Below are 26668 nucleotides of genomic sequence, written 5' to 3' on the forward strand. Positions count from 1 at the left end.
AGTATTCTTACTTTGAATATCATTGTTTGGAAACAATTTGTACATAGTTATAACTATCTTATGGTATCTTAAGTAATTTTATTTAATGCAATTGCTAAATAACTAGTAAATTTTATTCGTGTTTATAATTCATGTAATTTTCGAGCTCAGAACTTCTTAAAATTGTGAAGATTAATTTGGTTTGCTTTTTTTTAATCCTTAAATGTCAGACGTCATTAACTACTTCCTCCTCAAATATTTAATTCCAATTTTAGTCAAGGAAGAGTCCAAAGTACAATGAAGCTTTTGCTCTGTTTGTGTCTCTTGTTAGGGCAGGCTATTACAGATTTGACTCTGTGTGGGTGTCTGTATATCTTTGTGTGTATCTGTCTTTTACCTCCTTATTTAATTCAAACAGATTGGTATAATACAAAATAATTTTCTTACAGTCCACCCAAGTGCTACTGGATTTGGAAATATTACATTGAGCCCTTATTTTCTGTGCTGATCAATTAGCAGCATGTTTGCTGGTAATATGTGTATATCAACTGCTGGGTTTGAATACCTGCAACCAAAAGCAGTGCCCTGCTGTAGCTTCTGAGAATTTTCTGACTGAGGAGTATTTTAAGAAAGACATTTGCTTTCATGTCTTGACAGCTTTCCAGCTTGATACATTGATTTGGGGTTTCCGATTAGAATGACTGTCAGAAAAACCTTCTGGAAGTGAAGATGGAATGCTGCCTTTGTATACTTTTTGTTGTGTTTATCTCACAGGTGCCATTTAGGTTTTAGCTTCTTTTGTATTCATCAGTAATATTAGACAAGGAAAACAACTTGATATTTAGAAATTTATGGCTTAGGTATTTTTATTGTAGTCAGTATACGTAGTTCCTTTTGTCATTTTGCTTTGTTTTGAAGCCTTCTTTGCCTACACTCCAGGAGTTGCTGTTTCTTATCAAGTAAAGGCTAGAGGTTCTAAATAAATTATAATCAATGAGTTAATTGAAAACAGGAACAGAAATAACATGTAAAAATGACTCCCTATGTGTGTCTTCTATGAAATATTTGTGTGTGTGTATGTGTGTGTATAGGTATGCTTTTCTCTTTCTTTTGGGTGTTTATGTTTATATAAACTTTTCTTAGTATTTAAATGAACAGTCTTTGAATATTTCATTTAGTCCACCTGTTCTTTCTATAATAGGGTAAGTCAGCTTTTCTGACTTATAGCATTGTAGTTAACACTCAGCCCGTAGCTACTTCTGCCACTTATTACTGGGTAACTGTGGGCAAGTTTTAACCTTTAAGTTTTCTTATTTACCAAATGGGGATGCCAATAAGAATCTTACAGAATTGCTTATAAGGACTGTCTGCACATTTATAGTGCCTGAGATATAGTAAGGGCTGTACAATATCAATGATTATTTTTGATACTTAAAGGTATTTTTAAAATAATCATAGAATTAGGGTGATCTCACCTGCCTTCTCATTCTCCCTTCCTCCTTTCTCTTCATTCCCTTTTCCTTTCTTCCGCTCCCTCCTCAGCATCTGTTCCTTCCCGTCCTTCCAGCCCTCCCCCCTTTGCTTTCATTTACTAAACATAAATTTAGGCACTTACCCTACTCCAGGAACTGAAATAATGAAGGGGACAGGCATTCTATAACTTTACAGGGCTGACACACTGCTAATAAGACACAGTTACCCCAGAGTGTCATGTGTGAGTTTAAATTCTGGTGCAGCCACTTTGAGCTGTTTAACCTGTGGTAACAGTATCATTGAGCTTCACATTTCTCAGATGGGGATAGTAATAAAATATTCCTTAGACAGTACCGTAAGTTATATCTGGAGAAACCTTGTATTAGGAGATTCCGTTCTCCCTAAGTATTTCTGTGAGTATGTCAGTAGGTAATAAGGTAGCTAATTTTTTTTAGGGATTTTTATGTTCCAAATATACTTTATATGTGTTCACTAATTCTCAAAGTGCCCTTTGAGGTTGGGCATTGTATTAGTCTGTTTTCACGCTGCTATAAAGAAATACCCAAGACTGGGTAATTTCTGAAGGTAAGAGGTTTAATTGACTCATAGTTCTACACGGCTGGGGAAGCCTCAGGAAACTTACAGTCATGGCAGAAGGCAAATGGGAAGCAAGGATCTTCTTCACATGTCGGCGGAAAAGAGAAGGGTTTATACGAGAATGAGGAAGTGCCACATTCTTAAACCATCAGTCCTAGTAGAAATCACTCACTATCATGAGAACAGCATGGGGGAAACCGCCCCCATGATCCAGACACCTCCCACCAGGTCTTTCCCTCAGCACCTGGGGATTACAATTCAAGATGAGATTTGGGTGGGGACACAGAGCCTAACCATATCATTTCACCCCTGGCTCCTCCCAAATCTCATGTCCTCACATTTCAAAACCAGTCATGCCTCCCCAGCAGTCCCCCAAAGTCTTAACTCATGTCAGCATTACCTCAAAAGTTCAAGTCCAAAATCTCATTGGTGACAGGGAAAGTCCCTTCCACCTAGGAGCCTATAAAATCAAAAGAGAGTTGGTTACTTCCAAGATATAATGGGGGTACAAGTATTGGGATAAATGTACCCATTCCAAATGGGAGAAATTGGCCAAAACAATGGGGCCACAGGCCTGTGAAAGCCTGAAACCCAGCGGGACAGTCATTAAATCTTAGAGCTCCAAAATAATCTCCCTTGACTCTATGTCTCACATCAGGGCACACTGATGCAAAAGATGGGCTCCTGTGGCTTTGGGCAGCATGGTGGCTCATGCCTCTAATCCCAGGACTATGGGAGGCTGAAGTGGGTGGATTGCTTGAGCTCAGGAGTTTGAGACTAGCCTGGGCAACATGATGAAACCCTGTCTCTATTTTTAAAAAATTAAAAAATTAGCCAGGCTTGGTGGTGCATGCCTGTAGTCCCAGCTACTTGGGGTGCTGAGGCAGCAGGATCGCTTGAGCCTAGAAGATTGAGGCTGTAGTGAGTTGAGATTGTGCCACTGCACTCAAGCCTGGGCAACAGAGCAAGACCCTATCTCAAAAAGAAAAAGCGAAAACAAAAACAGAAACAAAACCATGCCCTCCAAGGTGGTATTGTTTCCAATGTTCAGATGATGAAATCAAGGAACAGAGGGTTTAAGTAACTATCTTAGGGTCGTCCAGCTAGTTAGAGGTGGAGCCAGAATTCAAACCTAGGTAGCCTGGCTCAAGAACTTGCATTTGTACCAGTAGACAATACTCTACTAAGGAAGAGATGTGAGAGTAAAAGATTCTTTGAGAAGGAAACTTACCCTTTCACTGGCCAGCTAAGTGTTTGACTACTGCCTATTACATCCTGGCCTACACAATTCAGATTTGTATAATACTTCCCCAACATCGCTAGTAACTTCATATGTTGTAGATCTTTGTTGCCATTACTGAGCGTCTGAAATTGGTATTTCACATCTATCGTTTGAGAGGCATTTACTACCCATGCCTTCTAAGATTGTGATGAATCTGTTTTGATATATAGGTAGGTGGTTAGAAAATACTTTTTACATCTGAGACATGTGCACACGTGTACAAGTGTGTGTGCATGTGTGTGTATGTATACATGGGTTTTATAGGTTTTTAAAAAATCTTTCAAGATATATTTATGATTTCTACTGGAAAATTAGGTTATCTTTAATTATTAAAAGGTACATACATGCATATCTTTTTCATGTTCATTCATTCAATTTGGAAAGGAATTTTAGAAGTTGAACATTTCCTTCTTGGAAGGATAATAATATCTAGGGCTTGTATTTACTTAACTGAGAATTCACATTTTGAAATATAATTAAGCAGGCCCTAAATCAGCAGAAAAAGGGAACTGGTATAGTGATTGTCCAGAGGATCAGAAAATACATAAGTAAATAAAGTAAAAAGTCATTTGAACATGGTAATTGCAGTCTATTAGAATCCTGCTCTCCAAATTTATTTAATGTACTTCAAATATTAGCAGTATGCATTGCTTAGAGCAAGAGGAGACAAATAATCAAACTTGAGTGTTCCATTACATGAAAGTTTAGAGAAAATGATGATCCATTACTATGTGTAGTTTCAGTTCTCCACCTTGATTTTATTGCGCTAGAAAAAGAGTGGTAAGGAAAACCGCTTAGTAGAATTATTGATGCTAGAGTTTCTCTTAGAAGAATACAAGAATTCATCAGCAAAGCCATAAAAGCAGCTATGAAAACTCCGGCATTTTTCATATATGGAATGCTGATAATATCTGCAACAAGTTTTGTTTTGAAAATCAAATTACAAACATGTAAAAAGTACCTATCTCGTAATTATCATATGTTACTGAATCTGGAAAAAGCCCCGTAAAATAGTAGTGGATATTGAGGAAAAAACCCACAATTTTTTTTTTATTGTGATAAGGCATGGAAAAGTTTGAAGCTACTATATTAGTGAGTTTTTATGATTGTGCTGTAGTGAAAAACTCAGAATCTTCACACTGTGTGATAACAGGCTTATTTCCTGCTCACACTCATGTCCACTTTGGTGAGTCGCAGCACCGCCCATGAGACCCGGCATTCTCACAGTAGAGGGGAAAGCTCGGGAGTGGAATTCCATGATGACTCTTGGCAGCTTTCACTCAGAAGTGCATGTATCATTTTCACTCACATTAATTGCCTATAGATGTCATAGGGCCAAGTCTCATGTCACTGAAGCAGGAATTTGGGATATGAATAGTTGCAGTGGACAATTGGGAAGAGTGATACAGTTTGCAGAAGCTATACTCAGATTGTAGGTATTAGCAATGTTGATTTTGAAGGAAGGAACTGAAGAGTACATTTCCTTTATATTTTATAGTAAAGGCTACTCACAGCAGAATTATTGTTGTTAATATATAAATACTCATTTTAAGAGAGTCTGTACTTTAGGAAACACACTGAAGTATTTAGCAATAAGGACAAATGTTATTTGCAACTTATTCTCAAATGGTTCAGAAAAAATAAATGTGTATGTATATTTATGTGTATATATGTGTAACTATTTGTGTATATACGCACATGTATAAATAATTGTGTATATATATTTATGTGCATATCTTTGTACATGTATAAGTATTTGTGCATATACATATTTGTGTGTAAATATACAGAGGAAGGAAGCAGGGAGAGTGTGCATGCATGATTGCACATGGACATATGTGAAGGCACAAATCATTAATAGTTTGTTGATAATTGGTTAATCTCAGCAAAGAGTACAGAGGATTTCTTTGTACTTTCCTTGCACCCTTTCATAAGATTAAAAACCTTTCATAACATTGCAAACTTTCATAACATTAAATTGTAATACATTCTTCCCCCAAAAAAAGCCCTTTCCAGAGAAAAAACACCACCTCTTCTCTTTATCTCCCCAATTCCTGGCCCCTCTCACCCATGTGGAAGTTTTGAGAGAACACAGGATGTATGGAGAACAGTCACAGATTTAGGAAAGGATAAAGGATTGAAGGTGTGAAAACATATAGTGAGCCAGGTTGAATTCTGGTCCCATCACTTTTTCAGTGACCTTTGCCAAAGTATTTAACCTTTCTACATGTCAGTTTCTTCTCTTGAGGATAATAATACCTGCCTTCTATTAATAAGAGTTTGCTGTGTAGGGTTAGTATACATAAAGCACCCCCAATAGTGCCTGAGACATATTTCCTATTCCTTTCACATCAGCTGTTATTATCGTAGTTGCTGCAATTATTGGGGACCAGCGTCCCTGGCAGTGCCATGTTTCTTAAAGGCTGCCATCTCTACTGTAAATAAGTACTGTTTGTTCCTAAAATATACATGATACCCTTTGTCGAATTTTTTTTTTTTAAATATGATTTTCATTTCTTCATAGTTTGAATTGGTTTGATCAGACATGTTTTATTTTTCTAATATCCAGTTTATGTTAGAAAATTGGGCCTATTTTTGAAGGAAGTTTAATAAGTTGGAACAGTAAGCACTTTGAAGACTCCTGCCCTCCAAACTGGGGTGATGAGTGGAGATAGCAAATAGATATTTGGGGCAAGGAATGGGGCTTAGGGAGTGAGGTGTGAGGGGGCTGGCGTAATACTAAGTATATGAAGTTTTTAGAGGCAAATACTGTCTTGTTTAAATTTTTCCCTAAGTCCTGAAATGGTACGTAAAACAGTGACACAGTTTTTTCTAGTTTCAGATTAACACTTCATTTCCTGTGCTTCAGAAGTTTGGTTATAAAGAAAAGATCAATGTTGTACATTATTTACTCAGAAGCAATAATAATTTTGCGGTTTGTAAAATGCGACTGTTACTTTTACTTAAGTCTCGTTCATCTGAAGCCTTACACAGTTTTCATTTTCTTTGGTTGCCTTACATTAGGAAGGACACTAACACCCTTTTGTGATGTCTGTCTTTTTAACATGTCTTTCTTTTGTAGTGCGATTGTGCCCTGATCGGATCAGTCTTATCAAGGAGTGTATTTCCCAGTTCCCCACCTGCTATAAACAATCCACCAAGCTTCTGGGTCTTGCTGAGCTGCTGAGGGTTGCAGGTAAGTCTTGAGTGCTAAACTGCAGAATTAAGCTTTCTGTGTTATTCTTGACGTCATTATAGGAGAATAGCAGGATATATATTTAAGGTGTCAGAAGAAAATCTTTTTTATTAGATGGGGTCTCACTCTGTTGCTCAGGCCGAAGTGCAGTGAAATCCTCCTGCCTCAGCGTGTCAGCTAGCTAGGAAGAGCATCTTTGGGCAAGGATTAGTATTTTCTAGAAAAATTGGCATGTTAGAAAAATGTGCCAATATTGAGCTTATGGGACCATCTGTCCTTTACATGAAGACAGGCTTATTCAGGGTACCTCAAAGTGGTTGTGAGGTCAGGAGCAGATGTCAGTGTTGCCATTTGTAACCAGAAAACCTACATATAAAACAAGCCAGCCTTACCAGTTCACCTTCAGTGTCTAAATTTGGTTTTATATGTTTGATCCTGAACAATTTGTCAGAAAACTTTATGCATTTACTATTTGGTGGGGCTTTCATATATTTTATCTCATTTAATCATCTCATAAATGATGTTGATTTTGGTATTCTCATTTTGCAAGGGAAGTTAGGGGTGAGAGAAGTTACATTTCTTGCCCAGTAGGGTTAAGTAGCAGGCTTTGGCCTTGGCTTTTAAGGAAAGTGTTTTTGACTCTATATTTCATATTTCCTTAACTACATTGTTCTGCTCACCAGTCTTTTTAATACTTTTTTTTTTAATATATAATTTTGTCTTATGCTGATTTCTGCAAGAACAGTTGTTGGTCATTTGGTTGTATAAGCAGTGGTTTGAATTACATTCATCTAAGCCATGTGTATATGTAACATATTTAATGGACTAAATGTTTTAAAATTCTAATATGTAGGACTCGTAAGGTCTCTAGTTTCAGTAAATCTTGTGTGTCATTTATCCTTTTCTAGTCTGTGTGAAGTTGTCTTTATCTTAATCAGCATCTTTACCTTCGGACTGGCAGTAGACTGGAAATGTGATGGTAGTGTGACTGGGGCCAGCCATCCATTATAAGACATCTGGGATGAATGGGGAGAACAGTGGTTGTGCAGTCAGAACACTGATTCAGGTTCTAACTGTGCCACACATTTGCTAAGTTACTTTAGTTCCATTTTCTGCCTCTGGAAAATAGGAAGGATACCCCCTTTCTTTACCCGTGAAGGTATGAGAGACCCAAATGAGTTAATGCATGTGAAAGTACTCTGCAAACTCTGAAGCACTCTCATCATCAGGGAAGAATTCCACAAGAATCCAGGCCGCAGAAGCTAACAAAGCAGCTCAGAGGTGCCATATGCATTTTTATGTCCCTACTAGGATTTGCTTCCTTTTTTGTCTTTGTGACTTGTTGACATAGTAACAGGAATACCTGTGGTCTTGGCAATCTATATTAATTTTTAATGGGAAGAGAGAAAGTAATATTTCTCTGCTAGGTACTGTGGATACAAAATTCTGTTATACATAGCTCCTGCCCTCTGAGAATTTAGACTCTTTGAGAACTAGGAAAACAAGTAATTATGCTGCTGACATAGGATATGATCATAGTGCGTGGCTTTCGTAAACAAATATTAGGAGACTCGAAGAAAAGCTATGCTAATTTTTGCCTGGGGAATTAAGAAAGGTATCAGAAAGCAGGTGGCCTTCACCTTATAGAGTGTTTTAGTCATCTGTTACGGCTCTGTGAACCACCCAAAAGCTGGTGGCTTAAACAACAACCATTTATTTTTCTCTCTCCAGAAAAAGAGAAAAGAGATTTTCTCAATCTCTTCTGGAGATTGGGTTCGGCTAAGCCAGTCATGGTCTTTTATGAAATTGCATCAAATTGTGACTGGGGATGGACTCATTTCAAAGGCTGCGTTACTTACATGTCTGGGCACTTGGGCTGGGAAGAATTAAATAGCTGGGGACTGATACAGAACGTTACAGGCATCTCTTCTTTCTGTGATTTCTCCTCGTAGTTTTTCCATTTGATGGTCTCAGCGTACCCAGACTTCCATCTTGTTGGCTGAAGGCTCCTGGAGTCAGTGTTCCAGGAGAAAACAGCAAAATTTTCTTTTTTTTATTTTTATTTTTGAGATGGAGTTTCACTTTTGTTGCCCAGGCTGGAATGCGATGGTACCATCTTGGCTCACTACAACCTCTGCCTCCTGTGTTCAAGTGATTCTCCTGCCTCAGCCTCCCAAGTAGTTGAGATTACAGGCATGTACCACTTAGGCCCAGCTAATTTTGTGTTTTTAGGAGAGACAGGGTTTTGCCATGTTGGTCAGACTGGTCTCGAACTCCTGACTTCAGGTGATCCATCCACCTCGGCCTCCCAAAGTGCTGGGATTACAGGCATGAGCTATGATGCCCAGCTGCTTCAAGGCATTTTCTAATCTAGCCTTGGTATTTGGGCAGCTTCATTTCCAGTGTACTTTATTCCTAGATACAGTTACATAGACCTCGCCAACTTCAAGGGGAATATTAACGGACCCCTCACCTAAAGGCTTTAATAAGGCTGAGGCTTATCTTTCTAAGATGGCTTATTCACATGGCTCTTTGCAGGAGGCCTCAGTCCTTTATGGCTGTTGGTAAGAGGCCTCAGTTTCTTGCTACATGGAACTCTCCATCAGGCCTCTTAAGCATTCTCTCAGCGTAGCAGCTGGTTTCTCCTAGAGCGATTTGATTCACAAGAAAGCAAAGAGGAAGGTGTAATGCCTTTTATGATGTGGTCTTAGAAGTCACACACCATCACTTCCACCTTATTTGTGGGAGTAAATCACCAAGACCAGCCCTTTGGTTATATTTTTCATTTAAACCACCTGTTCAGATTGGAACTTTCTTGAATTAAAAACAGCTACATAACTTTGAACTTTAAGATAACTGGCACATCTTTACATAAAAGTTTGCATTAATAACAATACTCATTTTATGCTTTCATACTTAGTTCCTTCTTACTGTATCCTTTATAGGCAGAAATAGGAATCTCATTTGGAGAGTGAGGAAATAGGAATAGAGAAAAGTTAAATCATTATTGAGGATTTCATAGTTAAGAGGTTTTAAGTTAAACCCTTCACTCGTATTCTGTTTCCACCTTTTTTGACACTATGTAATAATAGTCAGTGGACTTTATTGTCCTTCATTTCATTCACAAGACCTTTGCATCTGGCTGTTTTCACGGACTTCAGCAGATTTTACCACATCTCAAATCAAAAATTAATTCATGTAATATTAAAAGAAAGGGATGTATCCAAATGAGGTTATGAATGGGATTGAGTAATTTAGATACTTGGTCTGTTAGTCATGACTTAACCAGAGTAGCAGAAACTGTAGGAGATATACATGTTAGGGGCTTCACTATGGGGAATGGGCTTTGACTTCCCTGGGGATTGGCTAAGCAAGTCTGAAATCTATAGGCAGGAAGAGAAGATCAGGAGCAGGAGGGAACTCTATGGACATGGTCTGAAGCTGCCATTCACAGGTGGGAATCTCTCCCCAACCGCCAGCTCTTTTTTTATTTTATTACTTCCTTTTTTTGGTTTTTGTTTACCGAAACCAGGTCTCATTATTTTGCCCAGGCTGGTTTTGAACTCCTGGGCCAAAGCAGTTCACCCATTGCAGCCTCCCAGTGTGTTGGGATTAGGCATGAGCCACTGGGCCCGGCCTCATCTCTTTCTTTCTTTCTGGAAAACCTCAGCCTCTTTAAAGCCTTCCCTGCAGTTCAGTCAGACGCACCAGGATTATCTAGGATAAGTTTCTTTACATAAAATCAGCTGAGTACTGCCTTTAATTATATCTGCAAAATACCTTCACAATACCATCCAGTTTAGAGCTTGTGGCCTATAATGTTTTTATGTGTCAGCAGCTGACACATAAAAACATTATAATCTGGACTTTTCATTTTTAATTTAGTGTATTGTGAAGAAATGCAAACATTTCAAGATTGTTAGGTGGGAAATAGGTTTTATATTGTGTGATAGGCACACTTATTATAGAGAAACATTACATATTATTCCATTTCCAATATAATATATTACTGTTACTAAATCATGTGTGTTATTCCAATAATAGGTTTATGAATCTCAGTACTACATCATCCCTTTTTAAGAATTAATTTTTTCAGAGACAGAGCCTTGCTCTGTTGCCCAGGCTGAAGTGCATGGCATGATCATATCTCACGGTAATCTTGAACTCTTGGGCTCAAGGAATCCTTCTCCTCAGCCCCCTGACTAGCTAGGACTACAGGCATGTGTTACCATGCCAAGCTAATTAAAAACATTTTTCTTCTTCTTTTGTGTGTGTAGAGATGAGGTCTTGCTATGTTGTCCAGGTTGGTATTGAACTCTTTGCCTCAAATGATTCTCTTACTTCAGCCTCCCAAAGTGCTAAGATTACAGGAATAGACCACCATGTGTGGCCCTAGAATCTTTTTAGACTAGATCGGGCCGATACTTGCCTTGGATTTTATTTAAGCATCTGAAGCATATAAAGAAGGTGGATAGGGACATATTTTAAAAGTTTTATTCAACCCTTTCTGTAATATGTTTGCCTTTTCCTTGAAATCAAATTATAGCTTAGAAAATCAAGGGCCCTATACATATTTTCTTTTTTTTCCTAGAAACATTAAAAATAATTTTAAGGCTCTTTAAAATATGGAATATTTTAGGTTTTTGTTCTTTTTAGCCTAAATATCCAAATTACATTGTATTTCTTTTGTAACTGATTTATTTGCTTTATAATTGAAAATAACATTTCAAATTTAATCTATGCCATTTTTTTGTTTTTGTTTTTTTGGGGCTGAGTCTCACTCTGTCACCCAGGCTGGAGTACAGTGGCAGGGTCTCAGCTTATAGCAGCCTTTCTGCCTCCTGGATTCAAATAATTCTCATGCTTCAGCCTCCCGAGTAGCTGGGATTACAGGCATCCGCCACCATGCCCAGCTAATTTTTGTATTTTTAGTAGAGATGTGATTTCACCATTTTGGCCAGGCTGGTCTTGAACTCCTGACCTCAAGTGATCTACCCACCTCGGCCTCCCAAAGTGCTGGGATTACAGGTGTGAGCCACTGTGCCTGGCCTCTGTGCCTGTTTTATTGATCATTTACAGTCAAGTACTGCACAGCAATGGTACATGGCATTTTGGTCAACAACCATCTCATATGCAATGGTGGTTCCATAAGATTAAAATGGAGCTGAGAATTCCTGTTGCCTAATGACATCAGCCATTATAACGCATTAATCACCTTTTTGTGGTGATGCAGATGTAAACCTTCTATACAGTAAGTTGTGTGAGTTTGCCACATATGATTATGTTGGTAAATAATTCTTGGTAAAGATACTAAATGATTGTGTTACTTCCTTATATACTTACTGTACTATATATATTTACTATACTATGTTATTTTCAAAGGTGTGCCTCCTATTGATAAAAGAAAAAAGTTAACTGTAAAATAGCCTCAGGTCCTTCAAGAGGGATTCCAGAAGGCATTGATATTATAGAAGATGATGGCTCCACGTTTTGTGGCCCCCGAAGGCATCCCAGTGGGACAAGATGTGGAGGTGGAAGAAAGTGATATTGATGTCTGGACCCTGTGTTAGGCTAGACTAATGTTGTGTGGTTGTGTCTTAATATTAAACAAGAAAAGTTTAAAAAATGAAAAAAAAAAAAAAAAACAAAAAAGAAAAGTCTTGGCATGGTGGCTCAGGCTTCTGACCCCAACACTTTGGAAAGTTGAGGCAGGTGAATCACTTGAGGCCAGGAGTTGGACACCAACCTGAGAAACATAGTGAAATCCTGTTTCTACAAAAAATAAAAATAAAAATGTCCTGGGTGTGATGAGGTATGCTTGTAAGGCCTAGTTACTTAGGGTGCTGAGACAGATGGCTGCCTTGGGCCAAAGTGTTCATGAGGTTACGGTGAGTTGTGTAACTGTTGATCATGCTATTACACTCCAGCCTAGGCGACACAGTGAGGTTCTGTTTTTGTTTGTTTGTTTTGAGACAGTCTCGCAGCACTGTCGCCCAGGCAGTAGTGCTGTGGCGCGATCTCAGCTCACTCACTGCAGTCTCCGCCTCATGAATTCAAACAATTCTGCGCCACCACGCCCAGCTAAATTTTTTGTATTTTCGGTAGAGACGGGGTTTCACCATGTTGGCCAGGATGGTCTTGATCTCCTGACCTTGTTATCTGCCTGCCTCAGCCTCTCAAAATGATGGGATTACAGGTGTGAGCCACCATTCCCAGCCTGTTTTTTTTTTTTTTTTTTAAGTTATGGTAACCTGTAGTTAACTTATTACTGAAGAAAGAAAAATATTTTTTACTAAATTTCCTGTAGCCTCAGTGTAGAGTGTTTATAAAGTCTGCAGTAGTGTTCAGTCATACCCTGGCCTTCACATTCACTCACCACTCAACAAACTGACTCACCGAGAGCAACTTCCAGTCCTGTAAACTTCATCCATGGGAAATGTCCTATGTAGAGGTACCATTTTTTTTTTTTTTATCTTTTGTACAATATTTTTACTGTACTCTTTCTATTTTTAGATACACAAATCCTTACTATTGTGTTCCAGTTGCCCATAGTATTCAGTACAGAAACGTGCTGTCCAGATTTGCAGCCTACTAGTAGTAGGCTATACACTATAGCCTAGGTGTGTGGTAGGCTCTACCATTTAAGTGCACTCTGTGATATTTGCACAAGATGGAATTGTCTAATGACACATTTCATAGAATGTATTCTCCTTGTTAAGCAAATCATGACTGTAGTTTTTTGAGCCTCTCTATTATGTGCCTGACTTGATGCTGCGTATTGTACATCCAACTGTGAATCAACCCCTGTCTGCAAAAAGCTTACATTTTAATAAATAATACCGATTATTAAAAAGATCACCACAATTTTTATGTTATGTTAGCCTACTATTGAAATAAATTATTTTTAAGAGAGTGGAAAGTAAAGGAATATGTTGCAAGGGCAACTAAAATCTGTATTTTAGGTAAAGAAATAACATGTAAAATATTTTTAATCTATTTTTGGGAAATAATTTTAGATCTTTCTTTTACCATGAGCTGAATTGTTTTGTGCATTTTTAGACTCTAGAAACTTACTCTGATAAATAAAAGATTAGTAATGTCAGTGAAACTATAAACTTACTCTCTGTTTTTTTTCCCATTTATATTTGTCATTTAAGAGCACACAAAGGGGAAAATACTTTTAAAAGACACAGCAAAAATATTTCAAGTCCCTGTTGGGAGGAAAACTTTCTCTTCACCTGCTTTGTGTCAAATGGTTGGTTGGGAGCTTGTGAATTAGTTGACAGTGGAAAGGAGAAAAACAAAATTTTTTTTTGCATTTGCATGCAGAAGTCAGTTAGTGACTAATAACTCTTGAAGAGCAAGAAGTAAGGTTTATATACCACCTTAACAAAAAGGGGGATGGGATGCGAGGGCCTAGAGCTTCAGTGGGAAAGTATAGAAGGTTCTGTTGGGCTTTTTGATACTGACTGACAGTCTTTATGCCACCTGCGTTCTCAGAAAACTCTTGTGGAGGGGGTTTAATTGCAGTTATATTTTAGGGAGACTCTGCTTTATTCAGATAAGATAAATTCAGTTAGAATTTCTTTCTGCATCTTCTGTAGCTCAAATGTTTTCACTTTGAAATAACTTGTACCAGAACTGTGATCCCTTGAGCCCCAAATTATTTTCATTCTGTCAGCCTTTATAAGGGAAAAAAAGTCAAACATTTTTGTTTAATTTAATGTAGGTAGTGTGTTGGCTGGCACAGTAATGTTGTGGTTCTTGCAGATGACAGGCTGTTTGGCTCCTCATGTAATAAAAATTAACACAAGCCCAGTGTGGTGATTCACTCCTGTAATCCCAACATTTTGGGAGGCCAAGAGAGGCGGATTGCTTCAGTCCGGGAGTTCAAGACTGACCTGGGCAACATAGCAAGACCCTGTCTGTACAAAAAGTAAAAAAGTTAGCCAGGTTTGGTGGTATGTTCCTGTAGTCCCAGCTACCCTGGAGGCTGAGTTGGGAGGATTGCCTGAGTCTGGGAGGTCGAGGCTGCAGTGAGCAGTGATAGTGCCACTGCATTCCAGCCTGGGGCAGCAGAGAGAAACCCCATCTCTAAATAAATGAATACACACGCATGCGTGCGCTCGCTCGCTCTCTCTGTCTCTCTCTGTCTCTCTCTGTCTTTCTCCCCTCCCTCCACCCCCCCTTCCCCCCCCATGCCTGGGCAACAGAGAGAAACCCCATGCCTAAATAAATAAATACATAAATAAACAAACCCCCCCACACACGCCCTCCCTCCCCCGCCGCCCCCCCAGCCTGAGCAACAGACAGAAACCCCATCTCTAAATAAATAAATAAACACACATATAAATACACACACACACACTCCAGCCTGGGCAACAGAGAGAAACCCCATCTCTAAATAAATAAATACACACACACGCACACACACACACACACAAACACACACTCCAGCCTGGGCAACAGAGAGAACACACACACACACACACACACACACACACACACACGGACAAGCAGTTTGAGAGAACACACACACACACACACACACACACACACACCACACACACACATGGCCAAGCAGTTTTCCCAGACAAGGCCTTTATTTTAGGGCTTGTAGTCAAGCACATGGGAGGCAGAGGCACAAGGACTCTCGGTAGAGTCCCTGAAAAAGCAAGTAGGGATTTTTTGTTCTTTTTAGGCAAATGGCAGGAATTGATATCTGGGTAAAGTATGCCGTCTGGGTCGGGCAGCACAGGTGGCGGGTAGGGTATGCAATGTATTTGGTGGCCATAGTTACCTTAAGTAATGGGTCACTTGGTGGTCTGGCTGGTGGTAACAGGCTGCAAATCCATTTTCCAGCTTTTGTTCCTCAGGAGAGATGCTCCACAACCGTGGTTTGGTATTTAGGTTTTCTTAAGTCCATTTCCCAGAATTCTTTAAGTTTTAAAAGACATGGTTAAACATGATGAGAGCACAGAAGAATGGCCATTCTCTCGGTGTGACGAAAGCCCCAGGGTTAGTGGTTATATTGCCAGCAAGGTAGTGGTGTGGGTTTTGTGATCAGTTGGACAAGAGAAGAAAAAAGAAAAAAACACATGAAGGGGGAGCCATATCCCATTCCTGTCTATATCATGGTGATTCTGTTTACACAGGGTAAAGTTGATAGTAAAAGACTTGCTTTATGATAATATAAATCATAATATCAATCATATTTTTCATCTCCATTTTGATATACATACGTCTGTGTGATTGAGATCCATGGGTGCTGATGCATATTTAAATGAGAGGCTGAGGCATGAGGATCGCTTGAGTGCAGGAGTTTAAGACCAGCCTGGGCAACGTAGGGAGACCTGTCTCTTCAAACAGACAAACAAAAAACGTTAAGAGTGACTCTGCACTATAGGTATAGGGACTACTGCAATGGAATTTTGCAGTAAGAGAGAAATTGGGCTTGTTAAAAGTAAGCTTATCACATTAAAACTTGAAATAGTTTATTTTCAGCAGACAGCAAATCGTGAATCAGGCAGCACCAAAATGAAAGTGGTTTAGGGCTCCAGTGAGTGGGTGCAATGCGAGCATTTTATAAGGTGTGTGGGCAAAGAAAATACTTGATTGGTTAATGTGGATAGTCTCTAGTTAGGGGATAGTTGGTTGTTTCTGATGGGTTAAACTTGTTTTATTTTATTGTTTCCATTGAGTTGGATTTTACTTATGTTGGGACCTAAGTGGAGGCAGATGGAAAATTACAAAGAAGAATCATCAAGAGTAAGGAGGCATTTTGGTTAAACCACCTAACGGGGTACAATTTCTTGCCTGAGGGCTGGCCAGGGTGACCAGATACCATCTGGGGGTTGATGGCAGGGATGAGGGATTTGATCAGATATCAGGGATGACCAGATATCCAGAGTAGGGGATTCTCGCTACAGCTGACAGGAGAATTTTTGCTAAAATTGGGCTCTCAAGGATATGTCCAAGGACAGGGCCCAGTAATCTCAGTTGAGCCCAGTGAGAATTTGTTAAGGAACAATCTTTTCAGTTCTCTGGACAGTGTTTGTATTTCAATTTCTAAATAGTAATTGAATTTTTAAGATGAGAAGTTTATTGCTGCATTATCTTCATCCATTGACTTAATTTTTCAAGCCCTTTTTATAACATGCTGTCTTTTGGAAACATAGATTTTCTTCTCTTTCCCTTACCCTGGTAATACCAAGACTTTTTTGTAGGGCTTCAAACTACTCTGATTTTGGACTTTCTGGTTTGTGTATTTTAATTAGGAACTAATATTAATTATTGATCTCCTAGAAGACTGATAGCTAATTCTATGCTTTATAACTGGATTGAAAGGTCAAAGCAACTTTTTCCTCTCATCATTTGAAATCAGTTTAATCTCTCTGCTTTATTTTTGCAGTAATTTGAAAGACAGTGTTAACAAGCTCTTCTGTCAATTGATGTTGCTTGTCATAATCATTAAGTCCTTTGTTTGCACTTACAGGTGAGGATCCAGAAGAAAGGCGAGGACAGGTTCTAATCCTTTTAGTGGAGCAGGCACTTTGCTTCCATGACTACAAAGCAGCCAATATGCATTGTCAGGAGCTGATGGCCACAGGTGAGCAGCTTATTTAACACTTCGTTCATGTCCTGTTTATGTGATGAATAATGGAAAAGGTCTGTTATGAAATCGATTGACCTGATTGGTGGGCCAGCCATGTTGAGGCTTGAGATGCATTTTATGAGCATTGGTAAGTATATGTGCTATGCACTTGTATGTTAATACAAACATTTTAATGGATTGAGACATATTTTATTTGAGATTTTGGTTGCTTTCCTAGTCCCTACTGAAAACATGCTCATCATTTAAAAATAATTTCCTGTAAAATATTTTAATGCCATTTCCTATATTTATTATCTAAGAGAAAATCTAAATTTTTAGATTGTTTACAGTTTGTGTCGATAGTCAATATTTCCATTCTTTAATTTTTTTTTAAAGATAGTGTACTAGTTCGTTCTCACACTGCTATAAAGAAATATCTGAGGCTGGGTAGTTTATAAAGGAAAGAAGTTTAATTGGCTCTTGGTTCTGCAGGCTGTACAGGAAGCATGGCAGCATCTGCCTCCCGGAAGGCTTCAGGAAGCTTCCACTCATGGTGGTGGTGGGGGGCGGGCTACACACTTTTAAACAAGCAGATCTTACAAGAACTCACTATCACAACAACAGCACCAAGTGGATATGGTGTTAAATGATGAGAAATTGCTTCCATGATCTACTTACTTCCCATCAGACTCACCTCCAGCATTGAGGATTGCCTTTCACATGAGGTTTGGTTGGGGACACAAATCCAAAGCATATCAGAGAGCATAGTGCTTTTCAAAGTAATGTTGAGAAATTGGGAAGTGTTTTGCACCTCTAAAATTCTTTATATTGAAATTCAGATTCAAGTCTCTGCAGGATAATCAGATTTTATGGTAGAATAATTCCTCATTTAAAGAACACATTCTTCAGTGTGATAAGCTTTGTTTTGTTTTGTTTTTAATCATGGACTCTGTACTAAATTGTCAACTTTCCATGGCTGTGCTTGAATATGTGAAGGCCCAAACACATCTTTCTACCCACTATCAGTGCATTAACAGGGAGTGGTTAAAATGCAGGACTTCACTTCATGATGACTCATGGAGCTCTGCATCAGTGATTTGTGCAACTTTTGCATGTGTACTGTTAAAGAAAACATTATTCTGACATTTGTTAACAACAGCAAGGACTATTGTGATGGGTATGAAGGCCACTGCAATAGGGGAGAGAGATTGGACTCAACTCTGCATACAACAAGGACAGCCGAGCCTTTGTAGCAAACAGGCTAACTGAAGGGTCAGTGGATGGAAAATCACTAAGAGGAGACAGCAAGGGCAGGGGGATCATTGCTAAAATGATTTAGTAGGAACTTGCTGAAGGCTGGCCAGGATGCTCAGATATCACGGCTGAGGGATGAGTAATTTGATCAGCTCTTGAGAGTTTGAGGATTCTGGCTAAACTGACTTAGCAGGATTCTTGCTAAAACTGGAGGATGCAGGCCTAGCAAGGCTGGGGGCCAAGGTTGAGGCCTAGTTGAGAAGAGGGCTCAGGGTAGTCAGATTTAAGTTTGGTCACAGAGAGGATCTTTGGCTTTATTTCCATGAAAACATTTAAAACTGTAGACAGATACTCAATATTTTACAACCTCAGCATTAGCAAATTGTTTTCATAAACAAGCTGTGTTCCATAATATTAACCAAGTGATTTTGCAACATTAAATTTGGGATAACTGTGGCGCTCTGTGAAAATGTACTGATCTAAATTATTTATTTGGAGAGCTTTATAATAATTTTATACTGGTCAAAGTAATATCTGAATTAATTTTTACTTCACATATTTAGAAAAAACTATTTTGGACTACAAGTTTTGTATTTAGGCAAATAGGCCTACTTTTAGGCTGGAATGCCTTCAAATAAGAATAAAAATGTATTTTAAGAATTCAGAGTATAATGGATAGGAAAAAGATCCCTGCTGGGAGTTTAGGGGTGATTCGGTCACTGTCCTTAGATGTCTGTCTTCATCTATAAAGTGAGTGATTCTGTGTGGGGTTCTATCATAATGTCTCTTTTTTTGCACTTCGCAGTTTACATGTGCTTTCAAATACAAATGTTACTTAATTCCTTCAACAACACAAGAGGAAGGTGTTATTATTGTCCTTTTGTAGTAGGAAAAGTATTGTGATACTTTTGGTGCTTTCTTAAGCTCTCTCACAAAGGCTAAGTAGCAGGGTTGGGCCAGGCTCCCAAGTCTTCTGAATTCAGATGGCCGCCTTTTTAACAGAATCAAATCTCAGTAGATTATTTGCATTTATTGTAAGTTAATCCAAAATTTAACAGAGTTTGTCAGAAACATTTGGCTGGAGTAGCACTGAGCTTTCTGGAAATAAACCACCCTAATCTTTGTTTTCTAGCTTAGATTCTTTTGTGTTTCTAATGTGTCACTAATGACTATGATATTACTTTGGTACCCCAAGACCTAAACAGGAAGCCATTGCATTTGTCATCTTACAATGAATAGTCTTCATCTTTTGGGAATCATTTTTTTTTTTCATTGCCAATTTTGCAGGTTATCCTAAAAGCTGGGATGTTTGTAGCCAGTTAGGACAATCAGAAGGTTACCAGGACTTGGCCACGCGTCAGGAGCTCATGGCTTTTGCCTTGACACATTGCCCTCCTAGCAGCATTGAACTTCTTTTGGCAGCTAGCAGCTCTCTGCAGACAGAAGTAAGTGCTCTCAGTAAAGGAAATCCTAACCTGTATGAAGTGCATGTTGTTGGGTGTGTGTATCTGAGATGTGTGGTCTTTTTTTTTAAATTGTATGAGAATTTTCATTTATGGAAGAAAACTAGATCATCACTTACAGAAAAGGGGCATGAAAATATTAGGATATAACATAATGTTGCTGGCTTTATAACAGCAAGGAAGAAAGAATACAAGACAGCCTTGGGAAAAATAGAAAGTAATATTAGGAAATTAATTATTAGAAATAATGGGGAAAGTTAGTGTTGTGAATTAAACATATGTTAAATGGTCATGCCAAATATATCTGAAATCATATGAGTTAAAGCCAGTGGAGCAACCATTTCCTTAAGGATCCTCTGGAAATTGGGAATTGGGGTAGGCTTTGGTTAGGGGGATGCTAAATTTCCTAAAATTCACAGGATAGATCCGCATAGGGGAGGATAGCGCCCCTGTTGAGAAACACTGTTAAAAGTATGAGGAGATTCTAGAATTCACATTTTCATTCCTTAGTCATTCTCTTACAGTTGGTAGCAGTCAGGCAGACATGAACAAAACAGGAGAGGGCCCCCACACCCCCCCAGGAAAGTCAGGCGACCATCAGATGGGTCAGGCAGTTGTCACACTGCCTCTCTAAAATAATAATTGGTTGCAGCCAGCACCAGGGAAAGACAGTTTCCCTGTAGATAGAAAAAAACCCTGAAACTGGTGATCAGCAGCTTCCGAGTAAGATCTCAGGAGTTAGCCAGTGAGTTCAAGCATGTTCACTAACAGCCAAAATGGTGCAGTGTAATTGGCATGTGACCTTTGAGGGCATGCCACCGGAGGAGGGAAGAACGCCTCAGGTGAGCATGCGTACAACTCCAGTAAACACACTGCGCGTGTTCCCATCCCAAGCGCCAGCAGGCTATTGCACGTGTGAACAACCCACCCCAAGGGAAAAATCAGGAGATAAGGGACACAAGAACCCAGAAGTATGCCGACATGTAAAACTCTAACTCTAGGTCAAACCCCGCACTTGTCCTTCACATCCCTCACTCAGGCCTCTTCCGAGTGTATCTTCTGTCCTTTCATTCCTGCTCTAAAGCTTTCCAGTAAACTTTCACTCTTGCTCTAAAACTCACCTCGGTTTATTTTTCTGCCTTATGCCCCTCAGTCAAATTTTTTCTTCTGAGGAGGTAAGAATTGAAATTGCTCCAGACTGGAACATGTATACTGCCTGTAACAATTCATTACATTGTGTGTCAGTTTTTTTCACATTTGATCCCCACTTCTGAAACTGTTGCATCCTTTTGAACCTGTTTGTGAAGTCCTGAAGTAAGCCTGTTACCAAAACTAATCATTATGAAATAGTAATTTTGTCCTTAAAAATACTATTAAAATTTTAAGCTTATATTGTGATGAAAAGCAAATATAAAAACATAACTCCTTTACACATAGCCTATTCTTGTTTTAGATTCTTTATCAAAGAGTGAATTTCCAGATCCATCATGAAGGAGGGGAAAATATCAGTGCTTCATCATTAACTAGTAAAGCAGTACAAGAGGTAAGTTAAAATGAGGGAGAGGAATTTGAAAGGTGGCTGAGAGTGGAATACAATGAGATTACCTAACCTTGTGGATGAGAGGGATTTTGTGTATGTGTGTGCAGACCACTTTTCTTTTGAGTTTTTGTTTGTGTATATGTGTGAAATATAACATTCATATAGAAAAGTATACAAAAAATGTTTAGCTCAATAAATTATTATAAAGAAAATACCCATAAAACTACAGGTAAAGAAACAGCACCTAACCACCTTCCAAAAACTCTTCTTATTTAACTACTTTTCTTTTCTTTTTTTGAGATGAAGTCTCATTCTTTTGCCAGACTGGAGTGCAGTGGCATAATCTTGGCTCACTGCAACCTCCACCTCCTGGGTTCAAGTGATTCTCCTGTCTCAGCCTCCCAAGGAGCTGGGATTACAAGTGAGCACCACCACACCCAGCTAATTTTTTGAATTTTTAGTAGAGCTGTGGTCTCACCACGTTGGCCAGGCTGGTCTTAAACTCTTGACCTTTAGTGATCTGCCCTCCTCAGTCTTCCAAAGTGTGTGGATTACAGGTGTGAGCCACTGTGCCCTGCCTTCTGTATTTCATTTCTAGCCTTTCTCTCCCCTTCCAGAAATCACCATTTTCCTGAGTAATCTTGATAACCCGATCTTTGTGATTTTTGTTCTTGCTTTAAATAGTTTTGATGCATACCATATATACCCCCAATATGATAGTTTAGTTTTGCGTGTTTGTGTATTTTATAGTAATAGTTATACTTAATGTTATGTTTGTGAGATCCATTCATGCTGTGTATATGTAGTTTATTTATTTTTATTGCCATGTAGAAATTAATTTTGGTATTCATAGTAAGTTTTTTCATATGAACATTGACATTGGTTTACTTTCAACTTGGGTGACTAAAAATAATGTGACTGTCATCATTTGTACATATCTGAAGTGTACATGGACAAACAGTTCTCTCAGGCATGCATCTAGCACTGGAAATGTAGGTTGTGAGATATGTATATAATTCAACCTAAATAGATAATGCAGATGTTTTTCTAAAGCTGTTTTGCCAATTAGACTTTGAACAGTAGTGTACAGGATTGCAGGTTACTCCAATCCAGGATGTTGCTATTGTTGGTTTCCTAAATTTTGCCTGGTATCCTAAGTATTTAATGATATCTAATTGATCGATTTATATTTTCTGATTACTAGTGAGATGGAGATAGTGCAGGAGAGATCTTCTTTTGTAAGGTACTTGTTCAGTTCTCTTCTCATTTTCTGTTGGAGTTTTGTTCTCTTCCTTTTCCTCATTGAGATTCTTGTGAATAAAATTGTCTGAACCAGGTAAGTATATATGTGTTTCAGGATCTTCCATCCTGGAAGAGAAAAAAGGGAGAGTATCCCCCAACACCTGTCTTCTCTTGGTCAGTGTTTGCCCCAGGGAATTTAACTTTTCGTGATTGTTTCCAGAAACATAGAATTAGCATTTTTTAGATCAAAGATAGTAGTCCAGTTTCTGACATCTCAGCTAGATAAATTAAGACATGATGAATCTCTATGTAGATTGGTTTTTCATGAGATTCCATCAAATGATAAGCTTCACTTTCACAGTGTAAAATGTCATTTGTTTTTCTTGTAACTATTTTGGAAGACACCTATTGTGGTAAGTAAGCTACGCTAACCTTTTTTCTTTTTTTTTTTTTGCTGTATTCTTCTTGATAAAGTCATTAGTATTTGTGTACTATACCGTTACTTTTAGAACTCTGGTGCAAAGCTCAGTTGTGGAGTCTATTAAGGGAATCAGGGCGAAGATACTTAGCTTTTGTCCAGAGTAGAGCATATACAACTACCCCATTTTCACCACTCTTTGTTTAATATTAAAATTTAATTTGGTGAACATGGATCTAATATGCATGTGTGTTCCCAGTTCAATGCTAGGTAATCTGATTAAGTTTATAGTGTTACTTGTTGCCCCTATGGCATTTTTGCCTATTCCTCCTGCAGTGGTGACTCTAGGACAGTACTGCCAATAGAACTTTCTTCAGTGAAGGAAATGTGCATACCTGCACTGTTCATTATTGTAGCCACTAGTCACACAGCGCTTCTGGGCACTTGAAATATTGCTAGTGCACTTAAGGGATCAAATTTTAAATTTTATTTATTTATTTATTTATTTTATTTTTGAGATGGGGTTTCACTCTGTTGGCCAGGCTGGTCTTGAACTCCTGGCCTTAAGTGATCCACCTGCTTCAGCCTCCCAAAGTGCTGGGAATACAGGTGTGAGCCACTGCATCTGGCCTTAAATTTTATTTAATTTTAATTAATTTAAATTTATATACACACAGGAGGCTACTGGCTACCAGATTGGACATCAGAGCTCTAGAAGATGCAACATTCAGCGGAGGATGGCGTTCAGCCACCAGCACTGCAGACAGTGGACTTCTTTTGTTGTTGATGCACTCAGTCCCTTCAGATGGCAGCCATAGCATTTTCTAGGGTCCTAGAGTGATGCGGATTGTCCTTTGGCATGTTTTGACTTACAGTTGTACTGATTAGCAGCTATTGTTTTCCCCCATTGAATGTGAAAATACATTAAATTTCTATGCTGTTCTCTCTCTATGGGATTCAGAATAGTTTGTATACTAGCCGCTAGATGTTCCATGTATTAGGAGGAGTTGTCTTTCAAGGTCCAATTGACCTACTTTTTATGAGATCTTTATCCCAAGTGTTGTTCCTTTTGAACCTTTATTCCCTCCACACCTTGTCCAGTCACATCTCCTACTCTGCCTGCCTCCAGCATCATCCCTTTTCATGCCTTTGAAACATCTGCTATGTTCCAGTGGTGGGGAACATACCACCACTCTGTGCAGGCTCTTTGGTGCCTTTGGTGTTGTTTAGTAGAGTTTTCTCTGTCTGGAGTACATTTCTTACCTTGTGCTCTTGTGCTTGTCTTGTGTTCCTATCCCTTCCAACTGAAGTATTTTCTTTGCAAAGTTTTCCTTGAGTCCTCTAATCGCCCCCTTCCTAAGTGTTCTGTCACTGTTCTCTTTGAGCACTCTATGGTGTGATTTGGAATTGTACAGTCACTGGAGGTATATCAACTATCGTTGTGCTCTCTTATTGTGCTTCTCAATTAGTGGATGTCTAATTAATGCTTCAAAAAGCCTCATTGGAAATACCAACTGCATAATGATCAGTCTGTGTCAAAATAAATTAAGAAGTGGATATGTTTTTTCCCTAAAATGAATCAGGAAGTGGATTTTTAGTCATCATGTGGTGATTAATGATGTGCTGTGATGTTGTGGCCATTGTGAGGGGTGTATCATTTTTCTGTTCAGCATGCAATTGCAAGGTGTTTGCTAAGTTTAGCTTCATGAATTATTTGGAACCCTCTTGTTCTTCCCCAAATCTGTGAAAAGCCTTTTGTGACTTTTGGGACTTCTATTTTCTGCTTCTATAGTGAATTAGAAAGTGTCAGCCTGGCCTCTTGGTTGCTTCTTTGGAGTGGGCCATGCTGTGTTACTGCAGGTGGGCACATATTACTCTATTAAATTCCATTGATAAATGAAGGAGACCATTGGTAGTCCTCTACAAGTTCCACTTAGCAGGGAAAAGGAATTCTTCCAAAATGATTGTCTTTTGCTTTTTTATTTTTACGCTGCTTAAAAGATTTCCTGTCTTCCTTTGTCCCCTTTCATCAGATTGTAATAGATCTAGATCTCATGAAGTGCTAGACCAAACCCTCAATGCACGCATTATGGCTTTGATTCATGAGACATATTTCAGAATGTTATAGCTACTATTATTAGGTTAAAATATAGTGCTTAGCTATAAGATGCTGTGTGTTACCCATTAACAATAGATATAATCAAATTATAGCTCATAAATGAGAGATGACTTTATGTGTAATCTGCTTAATACTTAAGACTTTCATTACTTCACTTGTGAAAATAATGATTTTTCTTTATATATCCAAGCAAAATAAAGATGTTAATTCTTATGCACTGCATTTACGTTAGTGCATATGGAGACTACAAGTTAGAAGATATTGCTGTTGTCCCTGTGAACAGGATGTTTGTCTATAAATAGAACAAAATGCATAATTTGTGAATAACAACCAAAATTACAGATTTCCAATTTCTTATTAATGTTAGTTATTATGCTTTTTAGATGGAACGGTATTCCACCACATAGAGCATATTAACATTTTGTTTAGCTAGCATTAGGTATATCACTTAACCAGTGGCGTTTTCCCTGGATAAATCTAATTAGAGTTAGAAATGGATTGTATACAAGGTTCCCATTAAAAAATCATTTGCACTGTGGGAAAGCTTGTTATGAGCATTTTAAGTGGCTACAGATTTGTACGACTGGACTAATTAATGTTTAAAGCTTGAGCATGGGCTAAGTATAGAGGTAGTTTGAATTTATAAAATTATTGTTTAGAAATATTTAAATAAAAGTGAGCAGAATGGCTGTTATATCACAGCATCTTGGCCAGCATTTACTTTTTTCATTCACCAATGGATGGACATTTGGGTTGTTTGCATTTCTTAGCTATTTTGAATAATGCTGCTCTGAACACTGATGTAAAAGTCTTTGTATGTAAATATGTTTTGATTTCTCTAGATGTAGAATTTCTGCATTGTGTGTTATATTATGTTTAACATCTGAAGAAACTGCCTGTTTTTATTTTCCAAAGTGCGTGCACATTTTTTATATTTCCGCAAGGAATATGTTAAGGTTCTAGTTTTTCCACATCCATGCTAATGTGTGTTATAACTGATTTTTTTTTTTTAATTTATTTTGCTTTAAATTCCGGGATACCTGTGCGGAATGTGCAGGTTTGTTACATAGGTATACGTGTGCTGTGGTGGTTTGCTGCACCTATTAATCCATTATCTAAGTTTGCTCGCCTCACTCCCAACCCCTCAACAGGCCCTGGTGTGTGTTGTTCTCCTCCCTGGGTCCATGTTTCTCATTGTTTACCTCTCACTTATGAGTGTGAACGTGGTGTTTGGTTTTCTGTTCCTGTGTTAGTTTACTGAGGATAATGGCTTCCAGCTTCATCCATGTCCCTGCCAAGGACCTGATGGCCTACCTTTTTATGACTGCATAGTGTACCATGGTGTTTATGTACCACAGTTTCTTTATCCAGTCTATCATTGATGGACATTTGGGTTGGTTTCATGACTTCGCTTTTGTAAATAGTGCTGCCATAAGCCTATGTGTGTGTGTGTCCTTATAGTAGAAGGATTTCCATTCCTTTGAGTATATACCGAGTAATGGGATTACTGG

The 26668-nt window shown here is 38.5% G+C and overlaps 1 protein-coding gene across 4 annotated transcripts in view; it reads left to right on the forward strand.

Annotated features, from left to right (window-relative positions):
- NBAS (NBAS subunit of NRZ tethering complex) overlaps nucleotides 1–26668 on the forward strand; it is a 434255-nt gene that overhangs the window by 184869 nt on the left and 222718 nt on the right. For all 4 annotated transcript variants that reach the window (XR_004273780.1, XM_032294320.1, XM_032294322.1 and 1 more), the window contains 4 exons: nucleotides 6414–6527; nucleotides 17023–17136; nucleotides 19663–19820; nucleotides 21292–21381. Coding sequence is in view for 3 of the 4 variants with exons in the window: in XM_032294320.1 (XP_032150211.1) it covers nucleotides 6414–6527; nucleotides 17023–17136; nucleotides 19663–19820; nucleotides 21292–21381 (476 nt within the window). In the remaining variant the exon portion in view is untranslated. The remainder of the gene's footprint in view (nucleotides 1–6413; nucleotides 6528–17022; nucleotides 17137–19662; nucleotides 19821–21291; nucleotides 21382–26668) is intronic.

This window comes from Sapajus apella, unplaced genomic scaffold (genome assembly GCF_009761245.1).
Source record: "Sapajus apella isolate SASKATOON/1434 unplaced genomic scaffold, GSC_monkey_1.0 scaffold31, whole genome shotgun sequence".
NCBI lineage: Eukaryota > Metazoa > Chordata > Mammalia > Primates > Cebidae > Sapajus > Sapajus apella.